At 42.3% G+C, this 22,439-nt stretch overlaps 1 protein-coding gene across 1 annotated transcript in view; it reads right to left on the bottom strand.

Annotated features, from left to right (window-relative positions):
- The window catches only part of CFAP61 (cilia and flagella associated protein 61), a 255,956-nt gene that overhangs the window by 2,387 nt on the left and 231,130 nt on the right, over positions 1-22,439 (bottom strand). The window contains exon 25 of the mRNA XM_012657219.1: positions 6,552-6,642. Coding sequence (XP_012512673.1) covers positions 6,552-6,642 — 91 coding nt within the window. The remainder of the gene's footprint in view (positions 1-6,551; positions 6,643-22,439) is intronic.

The following is a 22,439-nucleotide window of genomic DNA, read 5'->3' as shown; positions in this document are numbered from 1 at the left end:
AAATATTATTTAAATTGCCCAATAATAATTTTGTATATTTATGAGGTACGATGTGATGTCATGATACATGTATACATTGTCAATGATTAAATCAGGCTAATTGACATATCTAGCACCTCGTATACTTACCATTTCTCTGTGGTGAGAACATTTAAAATCTACTCTTTTAGCAAATTTTCAATATACATTATTACTAACTTTAGGCACCCATGCTGTGCAATAGGTCACTAACCTTATTTCTCCTGTGTAACTGAAACTTTGTCCCCTTTGAACAACATCTCCCCTTTCTTTCCATGCTCCCAAACCCCACCCCCATGCCTTGTTAACCACCATTCCACCCTCTATTTCTATGAATTTGACTTTCATAGATTCCACTTGTAAATGTGATCATGCAGTATTTCTCTTTCTGTGTCTGGATTATTTCATTTAGCATAATTCCCTCCAGGTTCATCCATGTTATTGCAAATGACAGAATTTCCTTCTTTTTTAAGCTGAATAGTATTCCATTGTGTGTACGCACCACATTTTCTTTATCATTCATCCGTCTATGGACATGTGGGTTGTTTCCATATCTTGGCTACTGTGAATAATGCTGCAATGAGCAGGGGAGTGCAGACATCTCTTCAACATACTGATTTCAATTCCTTTGGCTATATGCCCACAAGTGGGATTGCTGGATTATATGGTAATTCTATTTTTGTTTTGTAAGGAACCTCCACACTAGTTTCCAAAATGGCTGTATTAGTTTACATTTCCACCAACAGTGTACAAAGCGTTCCCTTTTCTCCACATCCTTGCCAACAGTTTTTATCTTTCATCTTTTGATAACAGCCATTTCCCAGATGTGAGGAGATAGCTCATTGTGGTTTTAATTTGTATTTCCCTGATAATTAAATGTTTACTCTGCATTTATTGAAATGATCATATGGTTTTTGTCCTTCTAGCATGATGTTTTGAGGTTCATCTACTGTATTGTAGAACATATTAGGACTTCACTTCTTTTCATGGCTGAGTACTATTCCATCATGTGCATAGCCCACATTTGTTTATTCATCGCTCTGTTTGTGGATATTTGGGTTGTTTCCTTCTGGATATTCTGAATAGCGTTTTTTCCAACATCCATATACGAGTGTTCATTTTGAATACCAGTTTGAATTCTTTTGAATATATACCTAGGAGTCCAATTGTTGGGGCATATGGTAATTCTGTATGTAACTTTTAAGGTGCTATTTTCCACAGCAGTTACACAATTTTACATTCCCACCAGCAATGCAAGGGTTGCAGTTTTTTCACATCCTCACCAACATTTATTCCTTCCACCTTCTTTTTAAATTTTAGCCCTCCTAGTGGATGTGAAGTGGTATCTCACTGTGGTTCTGATTTGCATTTCCCTAATAATTAGTGATGCAGAGCATCTTTTCCTGTAAACAGGTTTACTTCTGGACACTCTGTTTTATTCCATTGATCTACATATCTATTCTTATGCAAATACCACACTGTCCTGGTTTGAAATCATTAAATGTTGAGTCCTTCAATTTTGATCTTTCCCCCGCCTCTATCCACCCTAAGATATTTTTGGCTATTTGGGGTTACTCACATTTCCATATGAACTTAGGATTTGTATTTCTGTAAAAAATGCCCCTAGGATTTTGAAAAGATTACATTGAATCTATAGATTGTTTGGGGTGGTATTGCCATCTTGACAATATGAAGTCTTCAAATCCAGGAACATAGATGTCTTTCCATTTATTTAGATTATCTTCGATTTCTTGCAGAAATGTTTTGTAGTTTTCAGTGTACAAGTCTTGTACCACCTTGGATAAATTCATTCCCAAGTATTTTATTTGTTTTGATGTTATTATAAGTATAATTTTTCCTTAATTTCATTTTCAGATGATTCATTGCTAATGTAGACAACTGATTATTGTGTGTTGATATTGTCTCCTGCAACTTACCTGACTTCACTTATTAGCTCTGATAGTTATTTTGTGGACTTTTTAGAATCACATCATCTGAGAACAGAGATAGTTTTACTTCTTCCTTTCCAATGTGGATACCTTTATTTCTTTTTCTTGTCTGATTGCTCTGGCTAGAACTTCCAGTGCCATGTGGAATATAAGTGGTGAAAGCAGGCCTCTTTGTCTTATTCCAGATCTCAGGGATAAGATTTCAGCTTTTAGTCATTCACCACTGAGTGTGATGTTGCTGTGAGTTTTTGATAAATACCCTTTATCAGATTGGGGACATTCCCTTCTATTAATAGGTTTTTCTTAGTGTTTTTACCATGAAAGTGTGTTTGATTTTGTCAAATGCTTGTGCTGTGTCAATTGAGATGATAGTGTTTTCCAAACTCTTTGCTCTATTAAAGTAGTATATTACATTGATTCATTTTCATCTGCTGAGCCACCCTTACCTTCAGGGGGTAAATCCCACTTGGTTATGGTGTACAGTCCTTTTAATATGCTGCTGGATTTGGTTTGCTAATATTCTGCTGAAGATTTTTGCATCTAAATCCATAAGGAATATTGGTCTGTATTTTTCTTTTCTTGTAGTGTGTTTGTCTGGCTTTGGTATCAGGATAATGCTAGCCTCATAGAATGGTTCTTTCTTTCTTTTTTTTTTTTGGAAGAGTTCAAGAGGATTGATGTTAATCTTCTTTAAATATTTGGTAGAATTCATTAGTGAAGCTATCTGGTCATGGGCTTTTCTTTTTGGGGAGGTTTTTGATTACTGAGTCAATATCTTTACTTGTTATAGGTCTGTTGAGATTTTCTATTTCTTCTTGAGTCAGTTTTTGTTTGTTTCTAGGAATGTTTCCATTTCATCTAGGTTATCTAATTGGCTGGCATATACTTGTTCGTTGTATTCTCTTATAATCTCTTTTTATTTTTGTAAGGTTGGTAGTAATGCTCCTATTTCCCTTTCATATTTTAATAATTGGAGTCTTTTTTTCTTAGTCTAGCTAATGGTTTGTCAATTTTGTTGATCTTTTCAAAGAACTAACTTTTGTTTTCATTGATTTTCTTTATTTTTCTATTCTCTATTTCATTTATGTCTGCTCTAATCTATGTTATTTCCTTCCTACTGCTGGCATTTGGGTTTAGTTTGGTTTTCTTTTTCTAGTTCCTTAAGGCATAAAATTGGGTTATTGATTTGAGATAATTTTTTATGTAGGCATTATAGCTATAAATTCTCCTCTGAAAATTGCTTTCTTTGCATCCCATAAATTTTTGTATGTTGTATTTTAGTTTTCATTCTTCTCTAAGTATTTCAATTAAGCCTTTTGATTTCTTCTTTGACCCACTAGTTACTTAAGAGTGTGTTAATTTCCATAAATTTGTGAATTTTCCAATTTTCTTTCTGTTATTGATTTCTAGCTTCATTCCATTGTGGTTGGAGAATATACTTTGTCTGACTTAAGTCTTTTAAAATTTATTGACACTTGTTTTGTGGCCTAACATGTGGCATATCCTGGAAAATGTTCCATGTGCATTTGCGAAGAACGTGCATTCTACTGTTGAGTGGAGTATTCTGTACATGTTAGGTCCACTTGGTTTACAGTGGGGTTTACAGTGTGGTTGTTAGGTCCACTTGGTTTACAATGGGGTTGAAATCCTCTGTTTCCTTATTTATCTTCTATCTGGTTGTTCTATCCATTATTGAAAGTGGGATATTGAAATTACCAATTATCATTTTAGAACTATCTATTTCTTCCTTCAATTTTGTCAACTTTGTTTCATATATTTTGGGGTTCTGTTGTTAAGTGAGTGTATGTTTATAACGGTTACATCATTCTTAAAGGATTTTGAAGAATCATTTTGACTACACAAAATTTTACCTCGGTCAGTGACTCTTTGGCTTGTAAAATGCAGTGCCAATGGATTTATAATCTGCCCTTTCTCTACTTTCCCAAAAGGATTTGAGATATCTTATAATGAGCTTTTAAAAAAATAAATATATAATTTGAGATGATTTCTAATAACAGTCATAGATAATAGTCTTTTATTCTTTTCTTCACATGTGGAGGGAAAGGAAAATTGATATACTAAACTCTAGGATATCACAGTTAATGGGATTGAACTTCTGTACTTCCCTGAAGGCAAGGTAGAAAGTGAAATGAAATGAATTATATCATTTCAATATCTGGGAAAAGGAATTACTGTTATTTTTTATGCAGGCTGTCCATTTTATTTGCCTATTACCAGACTCTTGATTTAAATTCCTGCATGTCTGTTTGTGTGGCCATCACTTCCACTGTCAGCCTGTCTCTAACTGTCACCGCCATTGTTGCTTGTGGTGGCGGCACTTACCGAGCCATCCTTCTGTGCCATGTGCTCACACACATCGCCTCCGCCACTCCTCCCACAGCCCTCTGAGTGGGAAACAGCTGTTCCACAGGCATCAGAGGATCTGCCTGAGGCCACACTGAGTAGTCCCACTGAGCTAGCACAGACATCACTCTGTGCACCACCTCTCGCTGAGGCCTTTCCCGTTTGACAAATGGAAATGCTGAAAACAGAAAAACCCCCCGTGGAGGTTTTTCTTCCAGAGGTTTTGCTTTCCGGAAATCTAGAAAACCCACAAGAATGGTTAGGGAGTCCTTAGTGTGTCTTTGGCAAATGTCCATGGCTACTTCTGGTCTACTGACTGGGCCTGCTGTCCATACTGAGTTCATTCATGGCAAACTGGTCCACAGCAAATGTCAGGTCATGGATAAAAGTTTGAGGGTGTGTCAGTGAGTACCATGAACGTGAAGGATGCCATTGAGCTTGATAGTTTACTTGGAAAGGTGAAGGGAAAGCTTCCCTTTTAAGCTTGATGCCTAAAACCCCTTGGCTCCCTGCAAAATGTTCACTGAAGACCTCTGGTTAAGAAAGATTCAGAAGCCAGCATGGTGGCTCACGCCTGTAGTCCCAGCAACTTGGGAGGCTGAGGCAGGAGGAGAGCTTAAGCCTGGTGTTCATGATCAGCCTGGGTAACATAGCAAGACCCCATCTCTAAAAAAAAAAAATAATAATAGAAATATAAAGATTTAGTCATGGAGTTTTGATGGGATCACTAGAAAACAAATCTTTACAAACTGGGCAGTAGTAAACGTGCAGATTACATTCTCGGAGGAGGGGAGGTGTCTGAGGAGTTGAGCAGAGTTCAGTAAGTACCAGGCTCACAACTCAGGTTCAGATTTCAGCCTGAGGTGACCTCGCTGCAGACCCGGGATGAAGTGCAGGGACCTGTTTGACCTGGAGCATCTTTAACTTATATCTGCATTTCCACACGAACGGCTTTCACAGCATCTGACCTTGGCATCTAGTCATCATGCCTTCCACTTCCCTCATTTGCATTTACCTGCCTGGATCCTAAAGACATTTCAGTTTGGTTTAAACTTTCAACCTATGGTTCCCAGTCTGAACCTACTTCCTATTAGTAAATCATTCACATTTCCCAGTGGGACCCCAGGAATAAAACTGCGGGCAATGAGAAGAAGGTTCTGGGACAAGCAGTTCGGACCCGGATGGCCTACGGTCTCAGCCTTGGGGTGAGAGACCCTGAGTTTGAAACTTGGTGGCCACTGGCTAGCTGTGTCAGCATGGAGGATTATTTAAAATCTCCAAGCTTCAGCTTCTTCACTGGTAAAATCAAGATGATAACACCAGTACCCCACCACCTCTGAGGGTTCTTGTCGTGATTCAGAGAGGTGGCACGTGCTGCCTACTAGAACGTAGTGGGCACTTGGTCTGTGATCTCCAACTGTGCTGTCCAATAAGCTTACACCATGGGAACCTGCAAGGCTGGTGGGTGCTCTCAAGTGGGAGTGGCAATGGAGACGCAGGAATTGCCCATTTAGATGGCAAAACGATGTGGAAACTGACCCAGGCTCCAGCCCTTTTCTGCACAAAGCAAAGTCTAGGATGGATACTCGACCACTCTCTGAGCACAGGTATTAACTTTCCACCACTCTGCTAAGGACTCCAGTATTGAAAGACCTAATTTACTTTGAAGTTTCACAAATATTTCGCTGTTTATATACATTGCAGAGTCAAATTTCTTGCTGAGTTTGGAGCCTTTGGAATATGTAGCCTAACTTCCAGTTACTACTGTATCACTTTGAGAAAGACGTTTCCATTAAAATGAGTGCTTTGTGACATCTGGATGACTTCTCTTTACATCTTTAAAGCAATACACACATGAATGCTCAGCAAATGGCTGGCAAATACAGACAGAAACTAAAGGAATGCAATCTTCATGCATTAGGGCAAGTAATATAACCCATGTCCAGTTATCAGCCAACACTCTTAGCTGATAATAAAAATACAGTTACTTGTAAAAAGGGAAAAGAAATTTGCCCTCCATAAAAGGATTTAAATAAAATCACTTTCCCTGAAATATCACTGTCTATGCTTACATACTCTGTAGTTTGTTTATATGAAATACAGTTGGTTTAAAAAGCAAAACCATAAAATGGGAATGTAGGAAAAAGTCCAAATGATCAACAACTATCAACTGCTTAAAATTTGCAAGGAATGATCCACATATCCATTAATCATTCTTACCTCCTTGGAGGCTAAGATTTGGTGTAACTCTTTCCTGAGATCAATAAAACGATCGTGGAAGAGGGCCATGCACCACGGCTCCGTGAAGTAGCTAGTGAGGAAAGAAGAGATTCAGTGAGCTGGCAACCCTCTCATTACCACTAATAAAGTATTTACCTGCTTTTTTGCCTTTATAAATTACAGTTCTGGCCCCATTGCAATCGTTTGCTCATAAAATGCCTTTTGGAACAGCCTGGCCAATCAATTCTTTAAATGGATGTTCCTGCTGGAAGGCCAGGTTCCATAATTACATTTAAAGTGGTTTAATTCAGAGCTGGGGCAAGACCCAGTGAAGAATCCTGATTTTATCAGAATTTAAAAGCCCGAAGACTTGTAAAGAACGGTGTCTCCATTATCTGCCCTCGTTTGAGAAAAACAGATTGCAAGATTAACTGAACTGCTGCATAAACAAATTAAATTTGGGTAGACAATAACACAAATGTTGTTCATCATTAAGGTTTCTGGATTAATAATGACCAGAAAGACAGGCTGCTGTGGTGTTGCAACATGGTCTCCGCACAGTTGGGCTGATGCTTAATTGAATCTCTTGCAGGGGAGCCACTCTTTTGGTGTTTATATTTGCTCAACTTTTTACTGAAAACTGAATAAATGCTTTGTTACATGGAGAACAATATGGCTATCTTTTATCTGCAGGTGATCACTAAAAATTTGATGGATTCTTGGAATAACCAAGAACATTTATTGGTATTTTAACTCTTACTTTATTTTAATGCTAAGTGTCTTCGAACAGGAAACCCAACTTTGCTACAGAGTCAGAGCCACGTTGATTATGTGAGCTTCGCTCTCCTCTGCTTGCGAGTTTGCTGTTGCTGTGACTGTTAATAGACGTCATGTGTGTGCACAGGGGAAGAAAAAGCTGGTGCCCTGTGTAGAGGAGCACCTTCTGTTTTCCAAGACATAAAAGTTAGTTCTTAGGGGTGGAAGTGGAGAGCGGGGGCTACCGAGGTACTAGAAGACACGATGACAAGAGTCTGCATTAGAGTCAGCATGGCACTCGGCTGTATCAGTTACACCTATCACCTTTTCACTTGCCCAGAATATGACGTAAATTCCTGCTGAATTGCCTACTTTGTTGTTCAGTTCATACATCTCTCCAACTATTAACATACTGTCTTTCCTCAATTGCTGAAATCCCCCACATTTGTTTCCATGGTACCATCAGAAGTTCCCACCCTCTTGGCTTGGGGGTCTACAGCCACATCTGTCCAGGTGGCACAGCCGCTTTTTCTCTGCCTTCCTCTCCTCCAGCCCAGCCTGTTCCAGCAACCCAGGTGCTGTTCTGTGTCTTCCCTGCCCTGCTTTTACAACTCTGCCTCTGTGTTGCCTGTCGGTGACTCTTCATTGTCTGCTGCAGAGAGGGAGCTCTGGGGACATCCCGCTTCCCTTAGGAATATGCGGCTGATGCTCCTGAGCCCTGGCCACTATCTAAATGCCCACATTCCCACAGCTTCTGCTGTATGGGAGAGTTTTGCTGCTCTAAAAAATCCTCTGTGCTCTGCCCATTCACCCCTTCCTCCTTCCCGCCCTCTGAACCTCTGGCAAATTAACTTTTATTGGAGAAAATGGGGGCTGTGTGACAATTTTTATAAAATACTTTAAAAATTCTATGGTGTCCAGTATTTATTTCAAAAGTAGTGTTCTCCCAATAACAAAACACTATGCACAGCAAACTTGCCAGCAGCTCCTAAAATGAATGGACGCGTGGCATGAGGCTCTGAGCTCGGGGTCCCCACAGTGGTTTGTCCAGGGCTGGGCCTCAGGGCCAAGCTCCTGGGAGAGACCTGCATGGTGAGGGCAAAGGTCAGACTCAGGTGCTTTCCCCCCGTCCAAGGAAAACTTCAGCACCAGCTACGGCCACCTTGTGAGGGTGCGTGAAAGGGGGTTAGGGTGGTTTACTGGGTTTTACTCTCCTCCCTTTCCCCACATGGAATGACCTCCAGGCCTTAGTTTGCTTCTCCATAGAAAGGAGAGGAGCATCCCGAATACTTGCAAAGTTGGGCAGGTTTGTGTATTAATAGCTGCTGAGTGCTATGGCACGATCAGCATTAGTGATAAGCTTTTGGGAAATTTATTAATATATTTCCATTCATGGTATTATAAATTAAAAAAATAAAAGAATATTGACTTATTTTCCAAATCACATTAAAAAAGAGAAGATTAATAGGAGCCACTAAGTAACTAGCTGGTTGTCTAGAAATCTTCAGGAGAGAGGGTCGGGTGGGAACGCAGAGACCCGCAAACCAAGAGGGCGGGAACTTCCTACCGTGCTGTGGAAACAAGCATGGGGGTTTCAGCAATTGAGGAAAGACAGCGTGTTAATAGTTGCTTTTTAAGCGGCTGTGTGCATTGGGGCATTAACACCACCAAAACCGTGTCTACACAGCTGTGGGGAAAAAGTCACCCAAAGTCTCCAGGACCTAAATAGAGGACACTGCTACCTCTGTTCACTTTGCCAATGGCTGGCCGGGTTCATCTGGCAGGACTTAAATTCCCCATCACTTTTGCAAATAATACACTTTTCTAAGAAGCCCCAGGAGATGTTGACTTGTGGAAGTGAATTAACAATTCCTGGTCGATATGGTCCAATCATTAAGCAATTGATTAGACTTCTCCGGAGCTCACTCTCATCTGGCCACCGAGGCTGTTTTATTGACAAACTCATACAAACTGGGTAGGGATCTGAGAAGCAGTCTGGCCATTGGCCAGGCCGGAGGCTGGGGAAGGCAGCTGCACACATGCACTGGAAGAAGCCATGGGGAAAAGTACCACACATCCACAGGGAAAGAGCGGTGGCTAAAGGGTGTCCATTAAAGGCCTGGATCTTAACCCCAAGGCCGAGGCTCCTCTGACAGAGCGGCAGGCAAGGAGTGCTGCAGAAGCGAGGCTGCATCTCACAGCGTCCACACCGCTCGGCTGCCGGCGGCTAAACGATGCAACAGTTAGCAAAAAGGAGGTGGGCGGGCAGAGAAGAAACACATTACTTTTTCCATGATTTTTTTTTTTAATGAAAGCATTCTAATTTTCTCTTGGTGTGATAATAGCCAGTTTTTGCTTTTAGAGCTGTTAGGAGGATTCCCCATCTGCCACTCACGCCTGCACAGAGTTCTGCTCAGAGCCGCCTTTTGTCCAGGTGGGGAATGCAGCTAGGGTGGTCTGCGGGCTTCCTTAGAGAATGAGGCTCTCATTTGTACATGAACTTTCTGGGACAGACACCACCTTAGATTCATGGCAGAGGGTAGACAGTTCTCTTCCTGAGGTGCCTGGCTATAGGGCATGCTCAGTAATGAGTCTCAACCTTGTGATCCCACGGGATAGAGCTCGGCTGCCAGGGTTTTTCTCTTGTCTGTGCCACGTTTACATGCGACACACAGAAGGTGGGCAGTGATAAATATCATGGTAGCAAATAGACACCCTGAGGGCAGGTATGACCTACAAACATGTTCGCTCTGGCCTGAGCAACATTTGGAATTTGCACTACAGGCCTTTCTTTGAAAAATCAGATTAGGCAATGCCGGGTCCTCGTTGCTGTGTGGCAGCAGTCAGCCCAGTTGCTAGAGATGCCCTCTGTGGTTCATCCTTGTTATCCCACCAGCCTGGCTGGTGTCGCTTGTGCTGAGAAGTTTGGGCGAGATGGAGGCAGGTGCGTGTAAACACGTTCTCTGAAGCCACTCTGCCATGTCTTCTTCCCATGCTGGTCTATGTGCTGAAGACACCAGAGCGATGTCCTATCTTCCTTCCTTCCTCTTCCCTCCCACCCACCCATCCATCTATTCGTCCTAACAGGTGTGATAAGGCCCTTCCAAACCCTATTTATTTCCAATGCCCACTTCCCTCTGGTCCTCTGTCCTGTGCTACCTCACTCGACCCCTCAACGAACACTCATTCCTTCCCAGTGCTCCCATGAAGACCTTTTCTCCTCTCTTTCTCTGACCCAGGTGTCTTCCAGAGTTTCTGACTTCACAGCTGCAAAGTGCAAGGAGGGGAAGACCCAGGGAGCCATCCTTCCTCATTAATCAATTACAGCCATTGTGTCTGTGTCAGACACTGTGTTGGGCACTGAGGGTACTGTGGTGAAGCGGAGTCCCTGTCCCCAAAAGTGCACCTGGAGGGGGTGGGGGTAGCACAGCATGGAAGGGCTGTAGAGAGTACACTCCGGGGAGGCCGAAGGCTAGAGCATGGCCCAGACAGGAATGAAACTGTGGCCCTCTTGACTTTAGTTCTTTATCCTTTCTGTAGCTGCATTTCTGGGTCTGCCTGTCTTGGGCTAGTGTTTGCCAAACTTCAGTCACTTGGGAGCCCATCTTTTTTTTGTGGGACTACATTACCGATTACTTCCAAAATTTTCTTTACATTCATTTACCTTTTTTTAAACTGAAATAATTACTTTTGCCTCATCCTAAGCAATAATATCTGTGAAATTATAGGTTTGATGTGCTTGTTATATTTTTTCCAATTTTTTTTAAATTAATTCATGATCAGTAAGACACGTGGTTGTGCTAAGTTCCCTTGCATACCACCTGGTGGATGCTTACTACTCTCTAAGACACATCATTTTCTGTCACAGCTTGATGCTGGAGGCACTGTTATATTCACCTGGGGACACAAACCTACAGACACTGTTGTAAATAATTTCTGTGCATTATTTCATTTCTTCCTAATTCCAATCCTCCAAAGGGGGACTTGCATTTTACAGCTGAAGAAATAGTTCAGAGAGGTTAAATGATTTGCCCAAGGTCACACAGCTAGGAAGTGGCTGAACTGAGTCTTACCCATAATTCTGCATGACTCATGCTGTTCAGATAACTACACAACCACATCTCATTTGCTTATGCTCATTCCCAAGTCTTTCTAGCAACTTGCTTAATCACCCCAGTTTCCTTGGTATCTCCTATATTAGCTAGGATTAGGTTTAATTGTAATTACAGAAAATTTCAAAGTAACTGCGGCTTTTAAAAGGCAGAGGTATACTTTTTTTATGTGAAGAAAGTCTAGATGGATAGTCTGGGGCTGGCATGACATATCCATGGACATCAGAGCATAGTACCATTCACAGGGGCTTTGGCTTCATGATACAAAATGGCTGCTGAGCTCCAGTCATCACACATGTTCTGGGGTAGAGAAAGGGAAAAAGAGGGCCCTTCCATTCTCCTCTAAGGAAAGTTCCTAGAAGTTTCACAAAGCACTTCTATTTCTATCTTACTGGCCAACATTTGGTCGTATGGCTCTGCAGGCTGCCGGGGGGTGGGGGAGGCTGGGAATCATTGTCATTTCTTTTGGGTATTATGTACTGTCCTATAAATCAGAACTCTGTCTCTGAAGAGGAAAGAGAGAATGGATGTTGTGTCCGCTGTGATACCCAACAGAATCTATAACATCTACTTTCATAATAATGAAAATCTTTTCTTAAACGTAAGTCTATGAAAATTGGGAGTGATAGACATGTTCTATTAGTTTTTAGTTGAAGTTCCCAGAGCTAGAACATGGCTATCACTCTAGATTCCAATCTGTCTCAAAATTAAATATTTTGGGGGAAAAAAAGCCTTACAATATTTTCCATATGTAACTACCACCTCCAAGCTGGTGGGACAGTCTCAGTGTCCTCAGAGTTCTCTATGTCCCCATCTGGACTGACTTGGCTTAAATGCAGAGAATAGGGAGCAATTTGTGTTCACACTGTAAAGTTGCGTCATGGTCAATTTATTTTGCCCATAAAGTGGATTTGTGCATTGCAATAAAAATTTCAAAAATAAGAATAGAACAAATAAGTATTTATAGTTAACCCTAGGTTTGCTTGGAAATTAAATCCCACGTCTCTGGGCTGGTAGAGTTTATTCAGGGATGCCATATTTTACACGAGCGGACATAGCCCTGACGCCCTGTGACAAAAAACCCTAAAGACCAAAATGGAAGTTTGTTTTGTTTTGTTTTGTTTTGAGACAGAGTCTGGCTCTGTTGCCCTGGCTAGAGTGCTGTGGCGTCAGCCTAGCTCACAGCAACCTCAAACTCCTGGGCTCAAGCGATCCTCCTGCCTTAGCCTCCCGAGTAGCTGGGACTATAGGCATGCACCACCATGCCCGGCTAATTTTTTCTATATATATATTTTTAGTTGTCCAGATAATTTCTTTCTATTTTTAGTAGAGACGGGGTCTCGCTCTTGCTCAGGCTGGTCTCGAACTCCTGACCTTGAGCGATCCACCCGCCTCGGCCTCCCAGAGTGCTAGGATTATAGGCGTGAGCAACCATGCCCAGCCAAAATGGAAGTTTTATTGTAAATATTTTCTTGAGTTCAACCTAAGACTGCCAGAATGTGTATCTAGTCTTTTTTTTTTTTTTTATTGCTTTGAGGTAAATCTAGAAAGGTTAAGATTAATGATTTTGAAAGCAAAACTAACTTATTATTTGATAACCAATTGCAATTTTCATCCGCCAAGGTGGATATAGCAGAAAAACAAGTATCTTTGGACCATAATTTGGCTATGGTTTCATAATCACACCCTAGACTGGACTTGCATGTTCACTCCTGCACAGAAACAGCTTATGGTCCGTTGACACTAAGACCAAAATTCTAATCTTTGGCAGAAATCAACTATCTTCTGAATGGCTGGTAAAAATCTTCTCTCTTAAGGCTACAGAAGGGGATTTTGGCTAATTACTCTGGCTTACCTGGGAGCTCAGAAGCTAACGTTTCTTAAAACCAGGTGTCCCACATGCACTGGGACCCCAGACTGGCTGTACTGGTGCTGGGAGGCACTGCTTTGCACGTCTTTTTCTGCTCCGAATATGCGCGCTGCTATCTGTTGGAGGCCATGGGAGCTGGCGCGATTCATTAAATATGTGTCTGTGAGCCAAACACACCCAGAGCTGTCTCTGAGGGACATCCCCCTGCCGAGGGAGGGAGGTTGTGCTGTTTCACAAGCACAAGTTTTGCTTCACTTTCCTCGGCTTTCGTAAGCACGTGGAATCCCAACCTTGTGTGCCTTTATCAGAGCACATTTCTTGGGGACCACAAACTCCCTGCCACTCTTGCAACCAGAGTCTTAGTTTTCAGGAATAACTTTGCAGAATTATCTAAAAAATGTGTCTGTCGTCCAACTATTTTTCTGAATCCCGGACACTCCAGACCAGGAAAAGCTGCACTTCACTTTAGAAGATGGAACACATTGACTCGTGAGCCTTATGAACCTAGCCACTGACATTTCCCTCTTGCTTTGACCTCTAGGGAGCCCAACGCCACGTGTGTGGGCCAAAGTGCTGATCCATTCTCACCATGTAAATTTACTAAACAAAGACCATGCTGGAGTACAGGTCTCTCCACCTCAGCTCAGCTCCTGTCCTGGCCTTAGTTTCCCATTTGCTGATGTTTCTTTTTCTTTTTCTCCCAGCTCTGCCACTGGTCAGCTTGAGTAACTTTGGGCTAGTAAGCTTTAACCTCTTCCGGGCTCTGTCTTCTTAGCTGTGAAATGGGGATAATGATGGTCCTTCTTCCAAAGGGTTTCTAGCAGAATTCAAGGAGACACTCCAGGTAAAAGATCTGGCTTTACACCTGGCGCAGGGAAAAGGCTCCATATAAACTATTATTATTGCTGTTGTTCTTACTTATCCGACTGCCTGTGTTTGTGTAAGCTGCTTCAAATCCTTTCTGGTTTGAATTACAAACTAAATAAATTATTAAAATAAGCACTTTTTGTTTGCTGCTTAATTGAAAGAAAGTCTTTGGCATAAGTGCAATTTTTCTCCTCTGGGACTGCTTTTCCACCCTTCAAGGGTGTCTGCGTAGGTTAATTTACCCACAATTTTATAGACCAACAAAGGTAAGAGGGACATCATAACAAGCCTTCATGAAGTTTTGTCCTGCACGAAAGAGTTCTGTGGAAATAAGTAAAAATGACGCAGAAATCGTTAAATTGAGGCCATGATTATTTTTTTTTGTCTGAGTCGATGAAAGTTAAATACAAACTCTCCAAATGGAGTTCTTTCCTTGCTTTTCTGTATGCTTTGTTGGGTGATCCGATTAAATTCAAATGGTCGAATCAGTTGTTCAGAGTGTAGTAAGGCGGCAGTCAGGAAAAAGGACCAGGGTCAGGGTCCAGGCGTTCCAAAGCCCAGTCGGGCCGGTTTTCTTCTCACCTGTTTGAGTTTTGACCTGATTTGCCAGAACAAAGCAGTTTTCTTATAGAAATAGCGTGTTGTTTATACACGCTATTTTTTGTTTCTATTTACATTGTGCATAGTGGAAAGCGCAGGCACTGTGCCGTCTGCCCACACAGCTGGCCGAGCTGGGGCACTGGGTCTGGCAGTCCCGTGCGGCAACGCCCTCAGTCAGAACAAGACTTGAGGTTTCACTGTAGGTGTCTTCCCTTTTATTCCATCTGCAGTATTTCTTTGCACATCGCTGGTTTATCAGGGGCTGCATTAATTGAATTTGTACAATAAATCTAGTGCTCTGGAAGTTGTCCAGCTATTTACATTGATTTGTTATATAAGTTCAGGACTAATAGAATGAGGCGAGGTTAGCATTTAATTCTGGAGATAAAGGGAAGCTCTTAGTGCTTCAGCCTCCTTTCCTGTGTTCCTCTCCTCTTAGCCTGCTTCTCTCTTCAGAGAAAGCACAACCATTTTCCTTTAATTAGGCTGCAGAGAGCCCGGGCTAGCATTAGGCCACGCGGCCACTCAGCCTCGCTCACGGTCATGCCCATTTCCTATCCATTTTCTGCAGGAAAAGAAAAAAGTGTGTACATGCGCATACACACAAACCCCCAAGGGTCTGAGGGGGACAAAGGAGCCAGGTGGAATTACCTTTTGTGAGGCCGAGGCTGCCAGAAGCAGCAAACCCCATTAAGATATTTGACTGCTTTATTATTCCTTTGGTTAAATTAGTTGCTCTTTAAATTTTAAAAAAGCGTTTAGTAGAAATATCATTTACCAGTGCAGAACAGACACACCATGTTTAATACATGCTTAAATTATTCCCTCATAACAGGCTTTTCTAATTAATGTGTTCGTATTTTTTACCGAAGCTTTTTCAGAGACAATGAGAAACTATAAACTGTTTCTTTACTTTCTTCATTACTCTTACGGTTTTGGCTTTGTAGTTTCCAAAGATCAAGCATGAAAACTTAACTGTCCTATTCATAGTTCTTACCTCCCCAAAACACAATAAATGAGGGTAATGGATTATAACCCAGGAAATAGTATAAGGCTCCTTAAGTCTACACTGATGTAAGTAAGGATTAAGCAAATACATGGAGGAGAAGGAACAATTCTTCCTTACAGCAGGATGCTACGTGATAAATTTTGAATGAATGATGGGATTAGAAAAATCACCATTTGGCAGACAACACATCAATAATTGTTTCAGGCAAGAGCTGTCAATGGACGTTAAAATCAGTGGGAAAAAGATGAGGAGAAGTATTTACGTGGTCTCATAGTGTCACTAATTAATTATGAGAGTGGACGTAGTGCATTTCCAGGACAGGGGCCTGCAGCCTCCCCTCCAGCCAAGTGACCCCGCTCACAGCACTAGAGGAGGGACAACCTGGCCTCGTAGACCTCCTGACATGATGCACTGGGGAGGACACTGTCACTCCTATGGTTCCTGCCAAAGTGCATAACCTGAAAGGAATAAGGAGGAAACAGTGGACAAACTCAAATTCCTAGACATTCTGCAAAACAGCTGGCCTGTACTTTTCAGAAGGGATGATCATGACAGAAAAAGGCTGAGGAGCTGTCCCAGACTGGGGAAGACTGAGGAGACACCACGACTCCTTGCAATGTGGGTTTCTGGATTGGATTTTGGACCAAAAGAAGGAAATCAGTGGGATGATTAGCAAAATCTGAATGACTGAAGATTCAGATTTGTACTGTATTAATGCTGCTTTAAAATTCTGACAACTGTCCAGTGGGCACACAAGAATATCATTATTCTTAGGAAATGCTTAATGAAATATTTAGTGGTAGAGGGGTATTATGTCTGCCACTCACTCTCAAACCTCAGGAAAAAATTATTATGTCTTTCTATCCATGAAGTGTGTGTGTGTGTGTGTGTGTGTGTGTGTGGGTATGTGTGGGTGTGTGAGAGAGAGAGAGAGAAAGAGAGAATGAATAATAAAGCAAATGTGCTTAAATGTTTACTTTAAGGAATCTAGGTGAAGGGTATACTGTTATATTTTGTTCTATTTTTGTAACCTGCTTGAAAGTCTGAAATTATTTTGAAATAAAAAGTTAAGGCTGGGCGAAGTGACTCACTCCTATAATCCTAGCACTCTGGGAGGCTGAGGTGGGAGGATTGCTTGAGGCCAGGAGTTTGAGACCAGCCTGAGCAAGAGCAAGACCCTGTCTGTATGAAAAATAGAGAAATTAGCCAGGTATGGTGGCGAGAGCCTGCAGTCCCAGCTACTCAGGAGGCCGAGGCAGAGGATTGCTTGAGCCCAGTAGTCTGAAGTTACAGTGAGCTATGATGACTCCACTGCACTCTAGCCAAGGTGACAGAGCAAAACCCTGTCTCAAAAAAAAAAAAAAGAAGTTAAAAGAAATTGTGTGTTTAATCTCTTTATTGTATTACTCTTAATAAAGAAGTGGCTATAGAGTTAAGTTTTCAAATCTGTGCCCACAGGATTTTTGAGGGCAGACCATGTTCGTGAGGGCTTCATTTAAAGGCCACACACTGCGAACACAAGTGTGGGAGTGGCCAGGTCCATCCGGTCAGCTGGCAGAGGGACAGACGCTCCTCACTCTGAGGGAGGTCATTCTCTTTGATTCATCAGGAGATATCAGAACCCTTCTTTGAGAACTGGAAAGGATAAGAAATTACAGATCTTGGAGACTTTTTGTTTTATAGGTAAGGTCTAGAGCAGCAACTGCCAAGACCTGTGTGGTCCAGTGTGGGAGCCACAGGTCACTTGTGTCCCTGAGCACTCGAAACACGGCTGGTCTGAATGGGGATGTCCTCTACTATAGAATGCACACTGGATTTTGAAGACTTAATGCAAAAAAAAAAAAAAAAAGAATGTAAGATAACTTATTAATATTTTTGTATTGATTGTGTTGAGACGACAATAGTTTTGGATATATATTGGGTTCAACAAAATATAACATTAATTTCATCTGTTTCTTCCTTTGCTTTTAATGTGACCACTGAAAAGTTAAAATTTTGCACGTGGCTCATGTTGTATTTCTATTTGACAGCGCTGGTCTGGATAAAAAGGCGGGAAAGAGTAAGTATTTGCTGAATACCTACTGTGAGAAGCACTTCCAATGCAAGGATGAACACGCAGTGAGCCCAAGCATGCAGAGGTGCTCCAACAAGAACAGACAATTGGCATGTGAAAGGTCACTCCTACAACATAGAGTGACAAGGGCCGCCTAGCATAGTCATATGCTCCATCTGGCACCCACAGGGAGCTGATTACAGAGGCACCGAAGAAGATCCTTCGAAGCACAGGGAAGGAGGCAGTATTCGCCAAAGCCCTTCCAGGTAGCAGGAAGGGCACGGGAAAGCACGCCGGCACGGAGCAGGCAGGAGTGCAGGGAGCTACGGACGGTCGCTTGCTCTAGCATCACTTCAGATGGGAGGCGGGAGGTGGTGGGTGGGGCCCGACTCTCAGTGCCTGCCTGTAGGGCTCGACTTCATCTCCTAAGTGTTGGGGAGTCATGGCAAGGCCTTAACAAGTGAGTGCTGTGGACATCCTAGTTTTGTTTTAGAACAGATGCTCTGGAAGCAGTGTGGAGGGGAAATGGGAAGGGGGGTAAGACCAGAAGCAAAGGGACCTGCCAAATGCAGCTGCAATGGGAGTGGGTGACCCCAAGTTTAGGAGAAGAGTCACTGGAGGTGGAAGTGGGTGAGAGAAGGAGGCATGTCCGTACTCCCAGGTTCCTGGCTTAGAGCTGGGGAGGGGAACAGGAGTACGGGCTGGAGAGGTGGAGGGGGAAGAGGAGAGAGCGAGTACATTCCTTTTTAAAAATGAGGTAGAGCCAGAAGTGCCTGCAGAAGACCGAAGTGGAAATGTCCAGTTGGCAGACTGATGGTAGCACAGACTGAGGGACCCAAGAGAAAGGGTGCAGCCCAAGGAAGAGATGACAAAAGGGTGGAGGGCAAAACTAGGGAAACCCCACTATTTCGTAGAGTTGGTGGGGTAGCGAGGGGCAGAGGGGAACACTTGAGCAAAGTGTCATCAGAAGAAATGCCCAGGAATTTAGGAAAACAGCACGGAGTGAACTGAAAGTTCCCACCAGCCAAAGACCAGCGGGGGAAACGATGCCAGGTTTGTTTAGCTCACTGCAGCAGGAAGAATAAGGTACCAAGGGGTGTCTTGAGAGGAAGGAGTTGAGAGAGGCTTATTACAGGACCTGGGCTTGTGCCCAACCCTCACGCTTGTTAGATCTTGTCTTTTAGATAACAGCCAACCTCTCAGTGTGAGGTGACATCTCACTGTGGTTTTGATTTGCATTTCCCAGATGGGTAGGGATGTTGAACACCTTTCTGCATATTATACCTGCTGGCCATTTATAAGTCTTTTTCAGAAAAATTGTCTATTCAGGTCCTTTGTCTATTTTTTAATTGGGTTATTTGGGATTTTTTGCTACTGAGTTATCTTAATTCCTCCTATATTTTGGATATTAACCCCTTATTAGATATATGGTCTGCAAATATTTTCTCCCATTTCATAGACCTTCTTTTTGTTTTGTTGAAAGTTTTCTTTGCTGTGCAGAAGTTTTTTAGGTTGATATAGATCTGCTTGTTTATTTTTGCTTCTCTTGTCTGTGCTTTTGTTGTCAAATCCAAAAAGTCATTGCCAAGACCAATGTCAAGGGACTTTTTACCTCTGTTTTTTTCTGGGAGTTTTGTGATTTCAGTTCTTACATTTAAGTCTTTAATCTATTTTGAGTTACTTTTTGGGTATTGTGTAATATAGGGTCCAATTTCATTCTTTTGCATGTAGATATCTAGTTTTCCCAACACAATTTATTGAAGAGACTATCTTTTCCCCATTGTGTATTCTTGGTGCCCTTGTCAGATATTAAAGTTGATTGTATATGTTTAGATTGATTTCTGGACTCTTTATTCCGGTCCATGGGTCTATGAGTCTGTTTTTATGCCAGTACCATGCTGTTTTGATTACTGTAGCTTTGTAATACAATTTGAAATCAGGAAGTGTGGTGCCACCAGCTTTGTTCTTTCTCAAGATTGACTATTTGGGTTCTTTTGTGGTTCTATATGAATTTTAAGATTGTTTTTTCTATTTCTGTGAAAAATGCCATTGGAATTTTGAGAGGGATTGCACTGAATGTGTAGATCACTTTGGGTAGTACAAACATGTGAACAGTGTTAATTCTTCTAATCCATGAACACAGGATATTGCAAGTGACTTATTGAGGGAGGGCTCTCAGATGGAAGTGAAAGAGGCAGGAGCTGTGGGGAAGAAGTGGGCAGGGGTGGGCCTGAGCTGGAGACGGCTTTAGCCTGGTCTCATGGTGAGCTCTGGAGTGCGAACTGCACCACAGAGATTGTCTGACCTTGAGGCAGGGGGTCAGCCTTCTGTATTCCATGTCATCAGTCATTGGCTGTGGGATTCTCCGAAACAGGGCAAAGTGTAACCTCCTGGGCAGGTGGCTCCTTGCTTGTTATATCAAGGATGCAGCTGTGAGTTCCAAGTCAACATTCATGAGCTGGGGAATGGAGGAACTAGACCAGGTACAGGGAATGCGTGAGGGGCAACACAGGTGTCCACTACAAAGGAGGGAAGCACGAGTTCTGTTTGGCCTTGTTAGGTCTGAGAGTCAAGTAGCAGCTGGATATATTGCCAGAGTTTAGAGCAAGTCTTGCACACACAGCCTCTATAATACATCTCACATCAGACCACTTCACCCTACCTCCATCTAGTCCAAACTACCATCCCTCATCTGGGATAACGGCTGCAGCCTCCTATGAGCTACTTCAGTCCATTCTCCATACAGCAGCTACAGTGAACTTTTAAAACATGAATTGGCGTGTTGTTGCCCTTCATACTTTGAAACAAACATCAAAATCCAAACCACCAGCTACAAGGATCTATTTGATCCAGCTCCTCTGCCCTTCATTTACTCTGCTGTAGCCACACTGGGCTTCTTTTTGTTCCTCAAACATACCATACTTAGTTACTTATGAGAGAGAGGAAGCAGTGGAACCAGTCTGCATGTGTTGACACAACTCTAGGTGTGGCTTCAGCGTGGACTCCCTGGAGAGATGGGCAGAGCCTAAGAGCAAGGTGGGATGGCTGCCGGGACTGTGAGCGCCCACCCAGGGCAGATGAGACCTGGCGTCACTATGGGTGACCGCCCAGCAATTCACGTTACACTTACATATGATCTACCAGGAAGAAAGATTTATAAGAAATCCTGGTGATAGAGTCCTTCATAGGATTCAAAACCTTTATATGAAATAAGATATTGAAAACAAATGATAAAATAAAAAGACAAGCAAGAGACTGGAAGAAAATCTTCACAAAATACATATCTGATGAAGAAATAGTATCCACAATACACAACGGACTCTTTTTATTTTTTACTTTTTTTGAGACATAGTCTCACTCTGTTGCCCTGAGTAGAGTGTCGTGGCATCAGCCTAGTTCACAGCAACCTCAAATTCCTGGGCTCAAGCAATCCTCCTGCCTCAGTGTCCTGAGTAGGGGGGACTACAGGCATGCGCCACCACACTCTGCTAATTTTTCTGTTTTTAGTAGAGAAGGAGTTTCACTCTTGCTCAGGCTGGTCTCGAACTCCTGAGCTCAAGCGATCCTCCCCCTTTGGCCTCCCAGAGTGTTAGGATTACAGGCCTGAGTCACTGCGCCCGGCAACAAAGGACTCTTAAAACTCAATAATATGAAAACGAAAAACCCCATTTAAAAAACAGGCAAAAGGTACAAGCAGACACCTCACCAAAGAATAAACACAGATGGTATATATAGCTGCTACAAGTAGCAACAAGTATTTGGGCCAAAGGCATAGTAGCGTGCACCTGTAATCCCAGCTACCTGGGAGGATCCCTTGAACCTAGGAATTCGAGACCAGCTTGGGCAACATAGCAAGACCCCCTGTCAAAAAAAAGTAAGCATTTGAAATGTATTGATCCAAAATTGCTCAACATTATATATCATTAGGGAATTGCAAATTAAAAACAACAGTGAGGTACCATGACACACTTATCAGAATGGCTAAAATCCAAAACACAGATACCACCAAATGCTGGTGAGGATGTGGAAGAGGAATTCTCGTTCATTGTTGGTGGGAATGCAAAATAGTACAGCCACCCACTCTTAACATACAATCCAGAAGTTGTGCTCCTTGGTGTATTCCCAATAGAGCTGAAAACTTCTGTCCACACAAAAACTTGCATAGCAGCTTGACTAAAAATTGCCAAAACTTGGAAAGAACCAAGATGTCCTTCCTTAGGTGAATGGATAAACAAACTGTGGAACATCCATGCAATGAACTACTCAGTGCCAAAAGGAAATGAACTATCAAGCCATGAAAAGACACGGAGGCACTTTAAAAGCATGTTACTAAGTGAAAGAAGTTAATGTGAAAAGGCTACAATACTATATGTTTCCAATATATGATATTTTGGAAAAGGTAAAACTATGGAGACAGTGAAAAGATTACTTGTTGCCAGGAGTTTGGGGGCAGAGAGGACGGAGGGAGCATGCAGAAGACAGGATTTTTACCTGCGAAAGTACTCTGTTCGACACTGTAATGGTGGATACATGTCATTATACATTTGTTAAGACCAATAGAATGTACAACACCAAGCATGAACTCTAATCTAAACTATGGATTTCAGTTAATGATAGCACG

This window comes from Propithecus coquereli, unplaced genomic scaffold (assembly GCF_000956105.1).
Source record: "Propithecus coquereli isolate 6110/MARCELLA unplaced genomic scaffold, Pcoq_1.0 Scaffold533, whole genome shotgun sequence".
Taxonomy (NCBI): Eukaryota; Metazoa; Chordata; class Mammalia; order Primates; family Indriidae; genus Propithecus; species Propithecus coquereli.
The sequence above is the reverse complement of the archived record's forward strand: the minus strand, read 5'-3'. Positions and strand labels throughout refer to the sequence as shown.